Genomic DNA, 13,708 nt, shown 5'->3' on the forward strand with positions numbered 1-13,708 from the left:
TACATGGTTGCTACTTTCTTATCATTCACTTCCCTCAGCTCAAATGTACTTCCTCAGACATCCTAGCTAATGTAGCATAACTTCACCAGCTTTCTGTCGCTCTTTATCCCGTTATTCTATTTTACTTATTCATAGCATTCATCACTGTGTGAAATTTATTTTATTCTGCTCTTCCCCTCTCCCCCCATCCCCTGAGGTCAGGGATATGTTGACTTATTCCCGACTGTATCTCAGCTTCTAGAAAGTGACAAATACTTTGTAGGTGCTCAAGAAATTTTTTTGCCAACTCATTGTCCTGAAAACATGGTGGTTTCCAAGGCAGCATTTGGTGGCAAGGTGACACTGAGGCCTAGGCCAAGAAGACAGAATCCAGCTCTTTGTGTACCAATCTGTTGGCTCATCTAGATCAGGTGGCTGCTTCTTTTGTGTTATTGGGACATAGCTACATTCATTTAAAAATTTACTATCTGCTGCATTCCAGTTCCAAGCACAGAGTTGAGTAGTTGAGACAGAGACCCTAAGCCTCACAAAGTCTAAAATACTTACTACACAGCCCTTCACGGAAAAAGTTTGCTGATCCTTGATTTAGATGCATAGAAAAAAAGACAAGAAGGAAACACCAAAAATAATTAATAGATTACTTTGGATAGTGGGATTATATGTCATTTTAATTTTTATCTTTATACTTTTAAAATTTGTTAGAGACCCATTTAATTTGGAAATGAAATAGCCTTATAAATACTGATTTTAATATATTTAGAGAACATTTAATGATGAGCTTTTCATGTTTTTTTTTTCCTTAGTGCTGCTTTTGACACAAAAACTGGGTTACGTGTTGCAGTGAAGAAGCTATCCAGACCATTTCAGTCCATTATTCATGCCAAAAGGACCTACAGAGAACTGCGGTTACTTAAACATATGAAACATGAAAATGTAAGTTAATAATTCAAGGCAGGATAAATTCTGCTGTTTAATAGACTGGAAAAAATTGTGTTTTAATTACTGCGAATGGAAATGCATTAGAGTACATCAAACTTTGGACCGTCCTTGTACTGGGGTGTTAGTGACCACTGCATTGTGTCAGGTAGATACTCAAAACCTTGGGATGAAATCGGTGCATCTTCCTGGAGTTTCAGTTTTACTTAAAGATTTTTAGAGAGAAAGCATATAAAATTTTTTTTAATAAAAATGAATATTGTGGGCTTCCCTGGTGGCGCAGTGGTTGAGAGTCCGCCTGCCGATGCAGGGGACACGGGATCGTGCCCCGGTCTGGGAAGATCCCACATGTCGCGGAGCGGCTGGGCCCATGAGCCATGGCCTCTGAGCCTGCGCGTCCAGAGCCTGTGCTCCGCAACGGGAGAGGCCACAATAGTGAGAGGCCCGCGTACTGAAAATAAATAACTAAATAAAAGAATATTGTGAGATAAAACACAACTCACAAGGATTTTTAACAGAAAATATTACAAAGAAGTTTCATATTCTCTACTTGGTTTACTTAAGACTATATTATCAGAATATGGGAATCCATGGTATTTTGTGTTATGGGTTTCTTCAGTGGAGAAGTTTGAGGAAGAGTGCCTTAGGTTCACTGAATGTCCTATCAGAGATGGGTATTATTTTCTGAATAATTTAATATTATTTTTTCTTTTAATTTTTAAAAGACAGCTTTTCTAGATTCAGGGATTTTAACAAATGTGACAAAGACATTGTTTAAGTTAAATATAACATTTTCTTGTCTATAAGTTTGGACATTTGAGAGCAATGCTGTCCTGCAAAGGAGTGCTTAAAAATCCTAATAGCATAAATAAATGGATGCAGTTGGAATATTAACTGAAAGTGAAAAAACAATTGACTGAGCACACTTATTTTCCTGAGTTTCAAAATCAAGTTAGAAAGGGTTTATGTGATTGCTGTATGAAAGGAACTGTAAAATTTGTAGCATTGTAGAAACAATGGCCATAGAGATTTTAGAACTATTTGACCCTATTGGTGGTTACTGTGTAGAAAAAAAATTCAGTTTTTCAGTTTATTACTTGGCTATTCAGATATTTTTCTGTTTCAGTAATTGAACTTTTTTTTCTTCATAGTAAGAAAAAAATGTATTAAAATACATTTGTTTCACAAAGTACAAATTTCTTCTAAATTGAGAGCATTGTGACTTAAATTTGGAATTTAAGCTGTTGTAATCACAGCTGCAGCTTATTTATTTTCATGTTTTAATTGCATCCTATTGAGAACGTCCTGTTTTCCACAGATTATCTCCATTCCTAGGTATAATTTTTATATGAGCATCCATGTGCAAACTTGAGTTTTTAAAAAGTTCAGTGCAGAGCTGCAGCCTTCCTAATCAGTGACATGTTTATAAGAAGTTGAGATATGTGGAGAAAGCTGACAGGAGAATCTTTATTCCGAAGTCTGCATAAAATCAAGGTGGTCTGGCAACTTAACTGATGGGTTTACATTTGGCTTTTAACACAGTTGAGTGTGTATGCTGTTTTTCATTACACGTTAATAAATGTGACAAAGATACTGTCATAGCTTTTTAAGAATACTTTGAAAATGGAATGCAAGCCAAACATTTATGGAACCCCAAAGCACCTCCAGGAGGCCCCAGGATCCCACTGATGTTGTCTGTGCTAATTTAAGAACATCTACTGTAGAAGATTACCAGCACTGTAATTTATTGTTCTGCTTTATTTCATAGTCAATTTAAGCCAGTGTTTAGGGCAAAAATTATTTGGGGTTATCTGAATCCATGCCTTGGCTTTTCTTTAGGGCAAAAATTATTTGGGGTTATCTGAATCCATGCCTTGGCTTTTCTAGTGATCATTGCAACAACCTTATTTAGTATGCTATATTTTAATTTTCCGTAATGAGATACTTTGAAATACGTCTTACATGATATTGGGCTGGTTGCATTTGAGCCAGTCTGTATTTGTAGACGTGAAGAGGCCACAGTGATGGGATACAATTGTTTTAATTTAGGAAAGGCTATGCGACTTTAAAGAGGACTGACCGTATTAGGAAAACAGGATTTTAATTTATCTAAATTGTTTTATATGCAGTTTGCTTAATAGCAGTCTTTTTTATATTAAAATGTTTAGGTTTTCACTGTATCGATGTAGAGGGTCACCTGTATTTAGATGGTGATTTGTTGTTTGAACAAAAGGAGGCAGATGGCTGAATGTTCATAGTTCTCCATTCTGTTGGCAAATGTTTGAAGAGGGACTGGGAAGGGGCCAAAAGACTTTGACTAAATGTAGAAAAATTCCGGAATTTCAGTCTATTCTACAAACGCTTTTTAGATATGTACAGTGTAAAAGTATTTTTACCAGGTGAAGAACCAAGACTTCCAAGTAAGTTTAATCGAGGATTTTAAGAGGAATTCCTCTCCTTTATCTTCTCTTCCTCTTTTTCTTTCTTTCTCTTTAATGACTGTTTTGGGCCACTGTCTAACTTTTAGCTAGCTGCCTTGACTCCAAAGACAGCAGCAGCAGCAACTTAAAACTCGTGAAAAACTTAAGTAAGGATTGGTAGCAAATAGAATTTTTAGGTGCCAGAATGCACATGTGATCTTTTACACAAAAATGCCTCTGACTTACAATCCGTAGTTCATTTTATTTATTTTATTAGTGATAATGAATGACAGATATGTAATTTTCATATGGGTTATAGGAGCTAGGGGATGTTACTCTCTGAACAAATTTACCTGGCCCATTCCTGACTGAATTTTTGACCTTGATCTCATTGACACCTGGTCTAAGGAAAGATTAAAAGGAAGCAGCTGGCTAGCTGCATCCTTTTGCTGTCTGAGTAGGTACTGTACAGTTAAGGGCCTGGAGAGCTATACATTAAAAAAAACTTTTAATAATTAAGGGACTCCTTTCATAAATTTTATTTGGGAGCCTTAGAGTTAATCTTACCATGATAGAACAAGTGGTTGTTTTGGTGTGCTTGTGTTAAATACATTAAATATTGTCTTTGACTGGTTACTGACTTAAAGTGTTTTGTGAGTGTGTACCAATTTAATAAAGATATATTACTTCTGTTTGTCATTGTAGGACAGTCATCAGAGATATTTGCTGATTATTTATACTATAACCGCCTTTTCTAAATATTTAATTCCTGGGTTACTTTCTAAAGCGTCTGAAATCATAATGGCAGAAGGAGTAAGGAAATAGGCTAAAATATGACAAATTAAAAATAAATTTCCATTTAAGAAATGAGAAATGAATCGATTATGGAATGTTCCCCAAATCTATTTTAATGCTGGGAAACTTTTGTTTTATAGTATTTTCCTTATGATTAATACTCCATAAATAGGATTAATAGAGAAGGGATATTTGTAAAAGCCCACAAAAAATTAAAAATACTTTGATGTAACATGAGTGGCTTTAATGTCATAAAATGTGTCCCTTTTAAGGAAATTAAAACTTGATAGAGTATTTGCTAATATGCTTTGTTCTATTATTTTTTTCCAAATTAGTCATTGTGCTTCTTGCAGCCATACTTTTTAATCATTTGAATAATTGAATTTAGCTTTATATGTCATGTTTTGTTACTGGAAGTAGCTGCTTCAAATAGTTTGTTTCTGTGATTTGTATTTTACAATTCATTATAAAACTCTGAAGTTTCTGGTCACGATTTATTTTGGTAATCCACAGCAGGTCAGTCTACATAATCTTCCCTAAAATACTATGAAAATAAGCAATGATATACACGTGTCTTTCATCTGAGGAAAATGAGGCTCAGAGAAGATACTTTTATTTATGTAACAAATATTAATTGAACTGCTGTGTGCCCGGCAACATCCCATGTTTTGGGGTTATTGGAATGTAAAAGAAAGAAGCTCATGGGTCTAAGAAGTCACAGATTGATTGGGGGTTCAAATTTACAGCTGTTTGATTCTAAATACCTATTGTGTTTTCAGATTGAAATGGGAGTTTTTATTTAAAATGCTTGGACTTGTTTCACTTTAGTGTGTTTGAGATAACCCTTGCATGAATAATCCTGTGTAAATTGGATCTCTAGTAGTTTAATTTTATTTTGATCTGAGGATATTTTCAAAGCCACAATTCAAATAATGTAAAACAATGTAAATTGTTTTAAAGTTTTCTTGTTGAGAAGATGGGGCATCTCAAATAACAAGAATCAGTGATTAGAAAATATTGGAGCAGGTGAATAAAATTGGCTTCTAGGTCTCAGCTCTCAGAAGTACAAGAGGGTATGGGGGTAGTAATCAAAAGACCAGAGGTTGGGACTTCCCTGGTGGCGCAGTGGTTAAGAATACGCCTGCCAATGCTGGGGACACTGGTTCGAGCCCTGGTCCAGGAAGATCCCACATGCCACGGAGCAACTAAGCCCGTGCGCCACAACTACTGAGCCTGCACCCTAGAGCCCATGAGCCACAACTACTGAGCCCACGTGCCACAACTACTGAAGCCCGTGTGCCTAGAGCCCATGCTTCGCAACAAGAGAAGCCACTGCAATGAGAAGCCCGCGCACCGCAACAAAGAGTAGCCCCCATTCACTGCAACTAGAGAAAGTCTGCACAGCAGTGAGGACCCAATGCAGCCAAAAATTAATTAATTAATTAATTTTTAAAAAGACCAGACGTCTTAAGCCAGGACTGTATCAAACTCAAGGAGAACAATTATAATTTAGATGGGAAAGGAAAAAGAAAATGATTTGACTTAATTTAAAGCACTATTCAGAGCTATTATAAGGTCATAGATAACACTATTGGTGGGATGTAAGTTGGCCTCATCTTTATGGAGGACAGTTTGACAGTATTAAGATCCTTAAGGATATTGATGTCCTTTGATCTTGTAGTTCTATTTCTTGAAATTTATTCTCTGGAAGAAAATACAAGATGTATATATGCACGCGTGCACGCATATGCACATATACTTGCAGTGTTCCTTAAATGTCCAAAGATAGGAACTTGGTTTTATTATGGTATATACAAATGGTAGAACATATTATTGAAAAACATTTGAGGACATGAGAAGAGTCATTATTTGTTAAGTGACAAGACAGGATATAAAACTGTATGCATAGTATAACCCTGATTTAATTTATGTACATCAGAAAAATCAAAGTAAGTATCTCAAAATGTTAATGATAGTTATAACCAGTAGTACAATTAGAGGTAATTTTCGTTTTCTTGTGTACGGTTGTCTGGATAAGGAGATGATGGATAACTGTACCTTTCCTTTGCAATAAGATGCAAAGACTTGAAAAGCTATTCTTCTTGAATTCCAAGGTCTTTTTTTAGTTTGTTTGCCTCTCACTGTTGTGGCCTCTCCCGTTGCGGAGCACAGGCTCTGGACGCTCAGGCTCAGCGGCCATGGCTCACAGGCCCAGCTGCTCTGCGGCATGCGGGATCCTCCCAGACCGGGGCACGAACCCGTGTCCTCTGCATCGGCAGGCGGACTCTCAACCACTGCGCCACCAGGGAAGCCCTGAAATTGCTTTTAAAAGTTGATATTTGTGTGGGGGTTTTTGGGTTTTGTTTTTTTTTTTTTTGTCTTATAAATTTATTTATTTATTTATGGCTGAGTTGGGTCTTTGTTGCTGCATGCGGGCTTTCTCTAGTTGCGGCGAGTGGGGGCTACTCTTTGTTGCGGAGCACAGGCTCTAGGCGTGTAGGCTTCAGTAGTTGTGGCACACAGGCTCAGTAGTTGTGGCTCACAGGCTCTAGAGCACGGGCTCAATAGTTGTGGCACACGGGCTTAGTTGCTCCAAGGCATGTGGGATCTTCCCGGACCAGGGCTCGAACTCATGTCCCCTGTGTTGGCAGGTGGATTCTTAACCACTGTGGCACCAAGGAAGCCAAAAGTTGATATTTGGATGAGTGGTGTAACATTCTAATTAAAAGTGCTCTTTTGGGCTTCCCTGGTGGCGCAGTGGTTGAGAGTCTGCCTGCCAATGCAGGGGACGTGGGTTCGTGCCCCGGTCTGGGAGGATCCCACATGCCACGGAGCGGCTGGGCCCGTGAGCCATGGCCGCTGAGCCTGCACGTCCAGAGCCTGTGCTCCGCGGCAGGGGAGGCCACAAGCAGTGAGAGGCCCATGTACTGCAAAAAAAAAAAAAAAAAGTGCTCTTTTTCATGATAATATTTTGAGTGTTGGTATATTTTACTGAGTCCACGGTCATGGATCAGTTTTCATGAAGCCCATTTAGCTTTTGTTTTTTCCATTTCCAGTTTCCCTTAAATCTTGCTGAACATATTACACATGAATTATATGTCTTGTTTGCCTTCTTAGTGCCTAGCTTTGTGGAAATGAGTGGTCTGGATTTTAGGAGGAACTGGGGAAGGGGGGGATGTTAAATTAATCAGTGTAAAGTCATGACCAGAAAAACTGCTCAAAGACCATGGATTACTGAGTATTAAGTAGCTCTTTGCTTTATCCTTGTATAAAGATAGCTTTTTTTTTTCATTTTTATAGTCTGATCTAAATACCTGATAGTGATTAATAATCTTAATATTAAGAATATTATAAGAATAATACCAAGAATATACTGAGAAGATATATTGGGGCTTTAAAAATGTCAGTTTTGAAGACTATATAGTAATTTTTATTGAATAATAATATATTTTAAAAAGAAAAATGATACTGTAACAACAGCTGTAGAAGTATGACTTTTTTCTGTTTGTTAATCATTAGACTATCAGTGCATGTGTAAGGTCAAGAGTCCTAAATCTTTTTGCTTCCTGATAAGCTAATGGTTATATGTGACCAAATTCTAAAGACATGAAGATTTTAGTAGTAAAATGAGTTATTATGAAAAATGATGTTTAACAAGTAAAAAACAAAAGCATAATTTGGGTAAAAAATAAGTTGGAGTTATTAAGTATATGATAATGTAATGTTATTGAACTGAGAGCAGGATTTGGAATTAGTTCCTATTAAAATGACTAAGACCTGGGCTTCCCTGGTGGTGCAGTGGTTGAGAGTCCGCCTGCCGATGCAGGGGACGCGGGTTTGTGCCCCGGTCCGGGGAGATCCCACATGCCGCGGAGCGGCTGGGCCCGTGAGCCATGGCCACTGAGTCTGCGCGTCCGGAGCCTGTGCTCCGCAACGGAAGAGGCCACAGCAGTGAGAGGCCCTCGTACCACAAAAAAAAAAAAAAAAAATGACTAAGACCTGATGGATAAGTTCAGTATTTATTTACTGTTTGATTTTTATGTTTTCTTATAGGTGATTGGTCTGTTGGATGTTTTCACACCTGCAAGGTCTCTGGAGGAATTCAATGATGTGTGAGTAAATCCTCTTGTGTTTGCCTTCCTCCGCTAGAGGTTAAAGATTAGCAGCCCATTTCTAATCCTGAACCACTTAGCACTATCAGACTTAGATTCTTTATTCCTGTCATCCAACTCTTCTGCGGAATGGGGAATGGATACAGAAGATGTATATTTTGGGGGGTATAAATTCATATTTTCATCATCTCAGGCACATTGTGCCCTATTTGGAGACACAGTGGTGGGTCCTGGCAACAGTTCCATGGAGAAGAGTATAGGGAGTTTTGACCATGATTTTTATTCTCAAATTGTCTGTCCCAGCTTTCAAAGGGACATGTTTATATCAAGAAATGTAGTGGTGGGCTTCCCTGGTGGCACAGTGGTTAAGAATCCGCCTGCCAATGCAGGGGATACAGGTTCGAGCCCTGGTCTGGGAAGATCCCACATGCCACGGAGCAGCTCAGCCCGTGTGCCACAACTACTGAGCTTGTGCTCTAGAGCCCGTGAGCCACAACTACTGAGCCTGTGTGCCATAACTACTGAAGCCCGTCTGCCTAGAGCCCATGCTCCGCAACAAGAGAAGCCGCTGCAATGAGAAGCGCATGCACCGCAATAAAGAGTAGCCCCCGCTCGCCACAACTAGAGAAAGCCCATGCAGCAACGAAGACCCCAGCACAGCCAAAAATAAATAAAATTATTTTTAAAAAAAAAAAAGAAAGAAATGTAGTGGAGTCCTGGTTCCATATAGATTCTGCCATTTCTTTTATCCTGCTTGTGTGTGGGAAATGCATGCTGATCTTTAAAGTATTGAATTTCTGTACTGGGACAAATGGTGAGCCTCATGTGTTTAGAAAGCTGATTCTCCCAGTTTTGTGACCATCTCTATTGTTTTAGCCTGGGGAACCCCCCCTAGAAAGAGGGCCTGAGATTCTCAGGAACCAGTAGTTGAGGGCTAGGGAAAAGGAAACAGAGAGGAAGAGAAAGTTGCTACGAGGATATGTTATTAAGTCAGTCACCATTGTGTGCAACTGGGCTGAAAACTGCCAGGGTCTTCAGTTTTCTAAAAGTTGTGTAGAATGCACCTCAGATGGGAGCATTTACCCACTGGCTTCTTACTCCATTGGCAAGTGTTGCCCCATGGGGCAGTAATGCCCTCACCTGCCCAGGTTGCACCTGTATGAGTACAAGATAGATTCCAGCAAGTGTTGTGGATGTTGTGCAGGTGTTGTGTATGTGTGAGTGCTCTACTGTAGCTTTCCCAATATCTGAATTAACATAACCTCCCGTCCCCAATTCACAAGTATACTATACCATAAGAGAGAAGGAACACCTTAAATTTAGGGTTATACATTTTGTCCTGGTGAAATTTTGGCGTTCCTAAGTGGACAGGAGGACTATTGTGAAAATCCAAATAAAATTGCAGATCTTGGCCTCTCTTCCTTAACCTCTACTCTCCACTGTCCCCAGTGCTGAACTTAACCCCACCCTTATCCTGGGCTCAGTTTCTTCTACCCTTATCCTAGGCCAAGTGCAAGCACCATTTGCTCATTTCCCAAAGAACAAGTGGGAGGGAGTGGAGGAGATGTTTGAGATTGTGTGTTCTGTCTAATGAAAGGGGAAAAAAAAATTAAAAAGAAATGTGGAATATTAAATGGAAAGAGAAAGAGGAAGGTAGCAAAAAAATCTCCCACCACTTGAACTTAGTTGGAACATGATATGACTGTGAGTCGAAGATGAAAGAAGGAGAATCTAGTCTAAGTGCAAGAACTCCCACCCACTTTAACCTTGATCCTGCTAATGAAAGTCTAAGAAAAAACTTTGAACTTCCTTCAAGCAAAGGGGAAAAAAAAGGCAGTAACTAAGAACAGCTGTGCTTCCTGAGCCCTGCGTGTCTCTAGAATGTGGAGGCTTCTGAAGCCTCCTTACTGGATGCCCCAGGCAGAAGCATGTGTGTTGCAAGTTGTTGAGCCCTGCTGTAGGCTATGTTTGGAAAAGAGAATATTGCCATGATGTTTTTTTTTCTTTAACATTAATTCATTAATTTTTACTTTTTTGAGGATTTTTTTTTTAAGAGTAGCTTTAGGTTTACAACAAAATTGAGGGGAAGGTGCAGAGGTTTCCTGCTTACCCTCCTGCCCCTGTACATGCAGAGCTTCCCTCATTATCACCAGAATGGTATATTTTTCACCAAGAATGGACCTATATTGACACATCATAATTACCCAAAGTCCATAGTTTATCATAGGATTCACTCTTAGTGTTGAAAAGTTTGTGGATTTAGACAAATATATAATGACATATCATTATAATATCATACAGTGTATTTTCACTGCCCTAAGAATGATGGGTTTTGATATTCTGTCTAAATGTGGAAAAAATGCTGAAGTAATATGTTTGTGAATTACTTTAGAAAACATTTGAATCAGGATTGAGCTGTAGCCCAAAATTTCAGGTGTGACGAGGATTGATTTTTTTTTTTTTTTAAGAAAGGAATTGATAATTCACTGACCTAGGCTAATGCTGTATTTTGCCTTAATCAGGCATATGGAACTGGATTATGAGCCTGTTTTTCCTATGTCAAAGACCTTATTTAAGGCTAGTGTCTTTGGGAGGTTAAGTTTTATCCATTGTGGTGCCTTTTGGCTCCTTTATCCATTTGAAGGCTCACTGACTTACAAGCACACCCACTGAACTGAAATTGCATTTATTTCTTCATTCATTCATTCAACAGATACCATGGCTACTGAGCAGGAATCTATTCTTTCTGTGTAACTGTAGCTGGGTTCTATTTGCTTATTTATTTCCAGCTTTACTGAGATATAACTGACATACAACATTCTGTAATTTAGGTTATGATTGTTTATAAATAAGAACTTAGTTCACCGTTTGGGAGCAAATCTCAGTACTACTTATTGAATACTTACTGAGTAGAGTGTTAGAACAAGGCTCAGGATAATCAAAAACACTAGTCTTTCCCTTGATGAAATAAAAATCTTGTTAGGGGAAATAAATTCAAAACACTTTTGTAGGGGCTTCCCTGGTGGCACAGTGGTTAAGAATCTGCCTGCCAATGCAGGGGACACGGGTTCGAGCCCTGGTCCAGGAAGACCTGACATGTCACAGAGCAACGAAGCCCATGTGCCACAACTACTGAGCCTGCGCTCTAGAGCCCACAAGCCACAACTACTGAAGGCTGCGTGCCTAGAGCCTGTGCTCCGCAACAAGAGATGCCACTGCAATGAGAAGCCTGCGTACCACAACGAAGAGTAGCCCCAGCTCACCACAGCTAGAGAAAGCCCGCGTGCAGCAACGAAGACCCAACACAGCCGAAAAATAATAAATAAATAAAATAAGTAAATTTAAAAAAACAAAAACAACACTTTTGTAACCAAGTTATCCGTTGACTGTAAGACCTTGGACAAGTCACTTTTCCTCTCTGGGTCCCAGTTAACTTCCGTGTAAAATGATGAAAATTGGGGTGGTTCACTTCTGAAGTGTTTTCAATCCCAGAGAATCTCTGAAAATAGAATGATAAACCTAAGGATACCTTTTGGAAAAATGTTTCATTGTTTACTTTTTTATGATTTATGTATCCCTGAGAAAAAATTAGTACTTGTCCAGGACTATGGTTATTTCAGTGTTTTCCAAAGTCATTTCAGAATTTGCATAAGATATCAAACATCTTCACCTACAATTACAGGTTGTGCAAATTTAAATACCTTTAGGGCCAGACAAATAACATAAACTAGGCTCAGTGCTATACAGAATACCTGCACTTCCTAAAAGCATTCAGATTTACATTAAAACAAAATAGACAAAGACCCACTGTTCTGGCCAAATCAAACAAGCTGAAGACTAGAGTGGTTCTACAGGCTGCCAGGTTTAGAGCAAACAGTAATTTTGTTTTTCTTGTTTAAAATATTTATTTATTCTTTTTTGGGGGGGGGTTGTTTGCTTCTTTTAATTTATTTTTTTAAATTTTTGTTTGTGTTGGGTCTTTGTTGCTGTGTGTGGGCTTTCTCTAGTTGTGGCGAGCAGGGGCTACTCTTCATTGCAGTGCGCTCATTGTGGTGGCTTCTTTTGTTGCAGAGCACGGGCTCTAGGTGCGTGGGCTTCAGTAGTTGTGGCACATGGGCTCAGTAGTGGTGGCACGCAGGCTCTAGAGCGCAGGCTCAGCAATTGTGGCGCACAGGCTTAGTTGCTCCGCGGCATGTGGGATCTTCCCGGACCAGGGCTCGAACCCGTGTTCTTAACCACTGCACCACCAGGGAAGCCCCAAACAGTAATTTTGAACATTAATTTTCTGTGCTAATTAACAAAATCTCTAATTACTTTTCATAGTTATAGTTGGCTTTTAATTATGTGTTATGTGTATTTGTGCCTTTATGTTTCAGTTAGCACTTTCCATTTATCATACAATTCAAGCTTTTACTGAATTTTAAATTTCTTAATTAATAGGCATCCTACATAATTCATTAGTAAAACTATACTTTTGAGAAAGGAATAATAGATAGGTAGTGAGTTTTGATCATTAGAAACAATGTGCAGTTACTGAATATAACAGAGCTGGTGTTTGGAAAATGTGGAGTTAAAAGATGAGAATACAGTACCAAGTTGTTCTTGACTGTGATATGATGTGGTTGTACAGTTGGCAAAATTTTATAAGATATATCTAGATCTTTTTAGTGATTGGATATCATTTGGACATTTCTGTTTGCTTCTTTTTTTTATTTTGTTAAATTTTTGTCTGTGTTGGGTCTTCATTGCTGCGCGAGGGCTTTCTCTAGTTGTGGCGAATGGGGGCTACTCTTCATTGCGGTGAGCGCGCTTCTCATTGTGGTGGCTTCTCTTGTTTCAGAGCTTGAGCTCTAGGCGTGAGGGCTTCAGTAGTTGTGGCATGAGGGCTCAGTAGTTGTGGCTCGTGGGCTCTAGAATGCAGGCTCAGTAGTTGTGGTGAATGGCCCCAGTTGCTCTGCATGTGGCATGTGGGATCCTCCTGGACCAGGGATCAAACCCATGTCCCCTGCACCAGCAGGCAGATTCTTAAACCACTGTGCCACCAGGGAAGTCCCGGGAAAGTAGATCCTTAACGATACAGTCAGGTCCTCACACACACACCAAGATGTAGAGCTTAGTGAAGCAGGAACCCACTAGGCAGCTCCATCATTGACTGCTTTGACGTAATCCATACTCCTGCTAGTGTTGGAGGGTTTCCTGCAGAGGCGTGGGGTGGCCGCAGCTCACCGGGGGGACAAGGTCACTGGCAGCAGAAGTCGTGGGAAGCACTCCTTGGCGTGAGCCCTCCCAGAGTCCGCCACCAGCCCCACCAAAGAGCCGGGTAGGCTGTCTCTTTGCTTCTTGATGGTAATATTTGTCAGGAGGTGGCATATATGTGCCATATGCATGCTGCAAATATTTAGTTACCAATAGGAATCCAAAATCTTGAAATAGCCAGTATTAGAA

General features: G+C 39.4%; 1 protein-coding gene across 7 annotated transcripts in view; it reads left to right on the forward strand.

Moving 5' to 3' along the window:
- The window catches only part of MAPK14 (mitogen-activated protein kinase 14), a 72,451-nt gene that overhangs the window by 20,620 nt on the left and 38,123 nt on the right, over nucleotides 1-13,708 (forward strand). For all 7 annotated transcript variants that reach the window (XR_009542933.1, XM_060162709.1, XM_060162707.1 and 4 more), the window contains 2 exons: nucleotides 804-933; nucleotides 8,205-8,263. Coding sequence is in view for 6 of the 7 variants with exons in the window: in XM_060162709.1 (XP_060018692.1) it covers nucleotides 804-933; nucleotides 8,205-8,263 (189 nt within the window). In the remaining variant the exon portion in view is untranslated. The remainder of the gene's footprint in view (nucleotides 1-803; nucleotides 934-8,204; nucleotides 8,264-13,708) is intronic.

The sequence above is a fragment of the Lagenorhynchus albirostris genome, chromosome 10 (assembly GCF_949774975.1).
Source record: "Lagenorhynchus albirostris chromosome 10, mLagAlb1.1, whole genome shotgun sequence".
NCBI classification, from domain to species: domain Eukaryota; kingdom Metazoa; phylum Chordata; class Mammalia; order Artiodactyla; family Delphinidae; genus Lagenorhynchus; species Lagenorhynchus albirostris.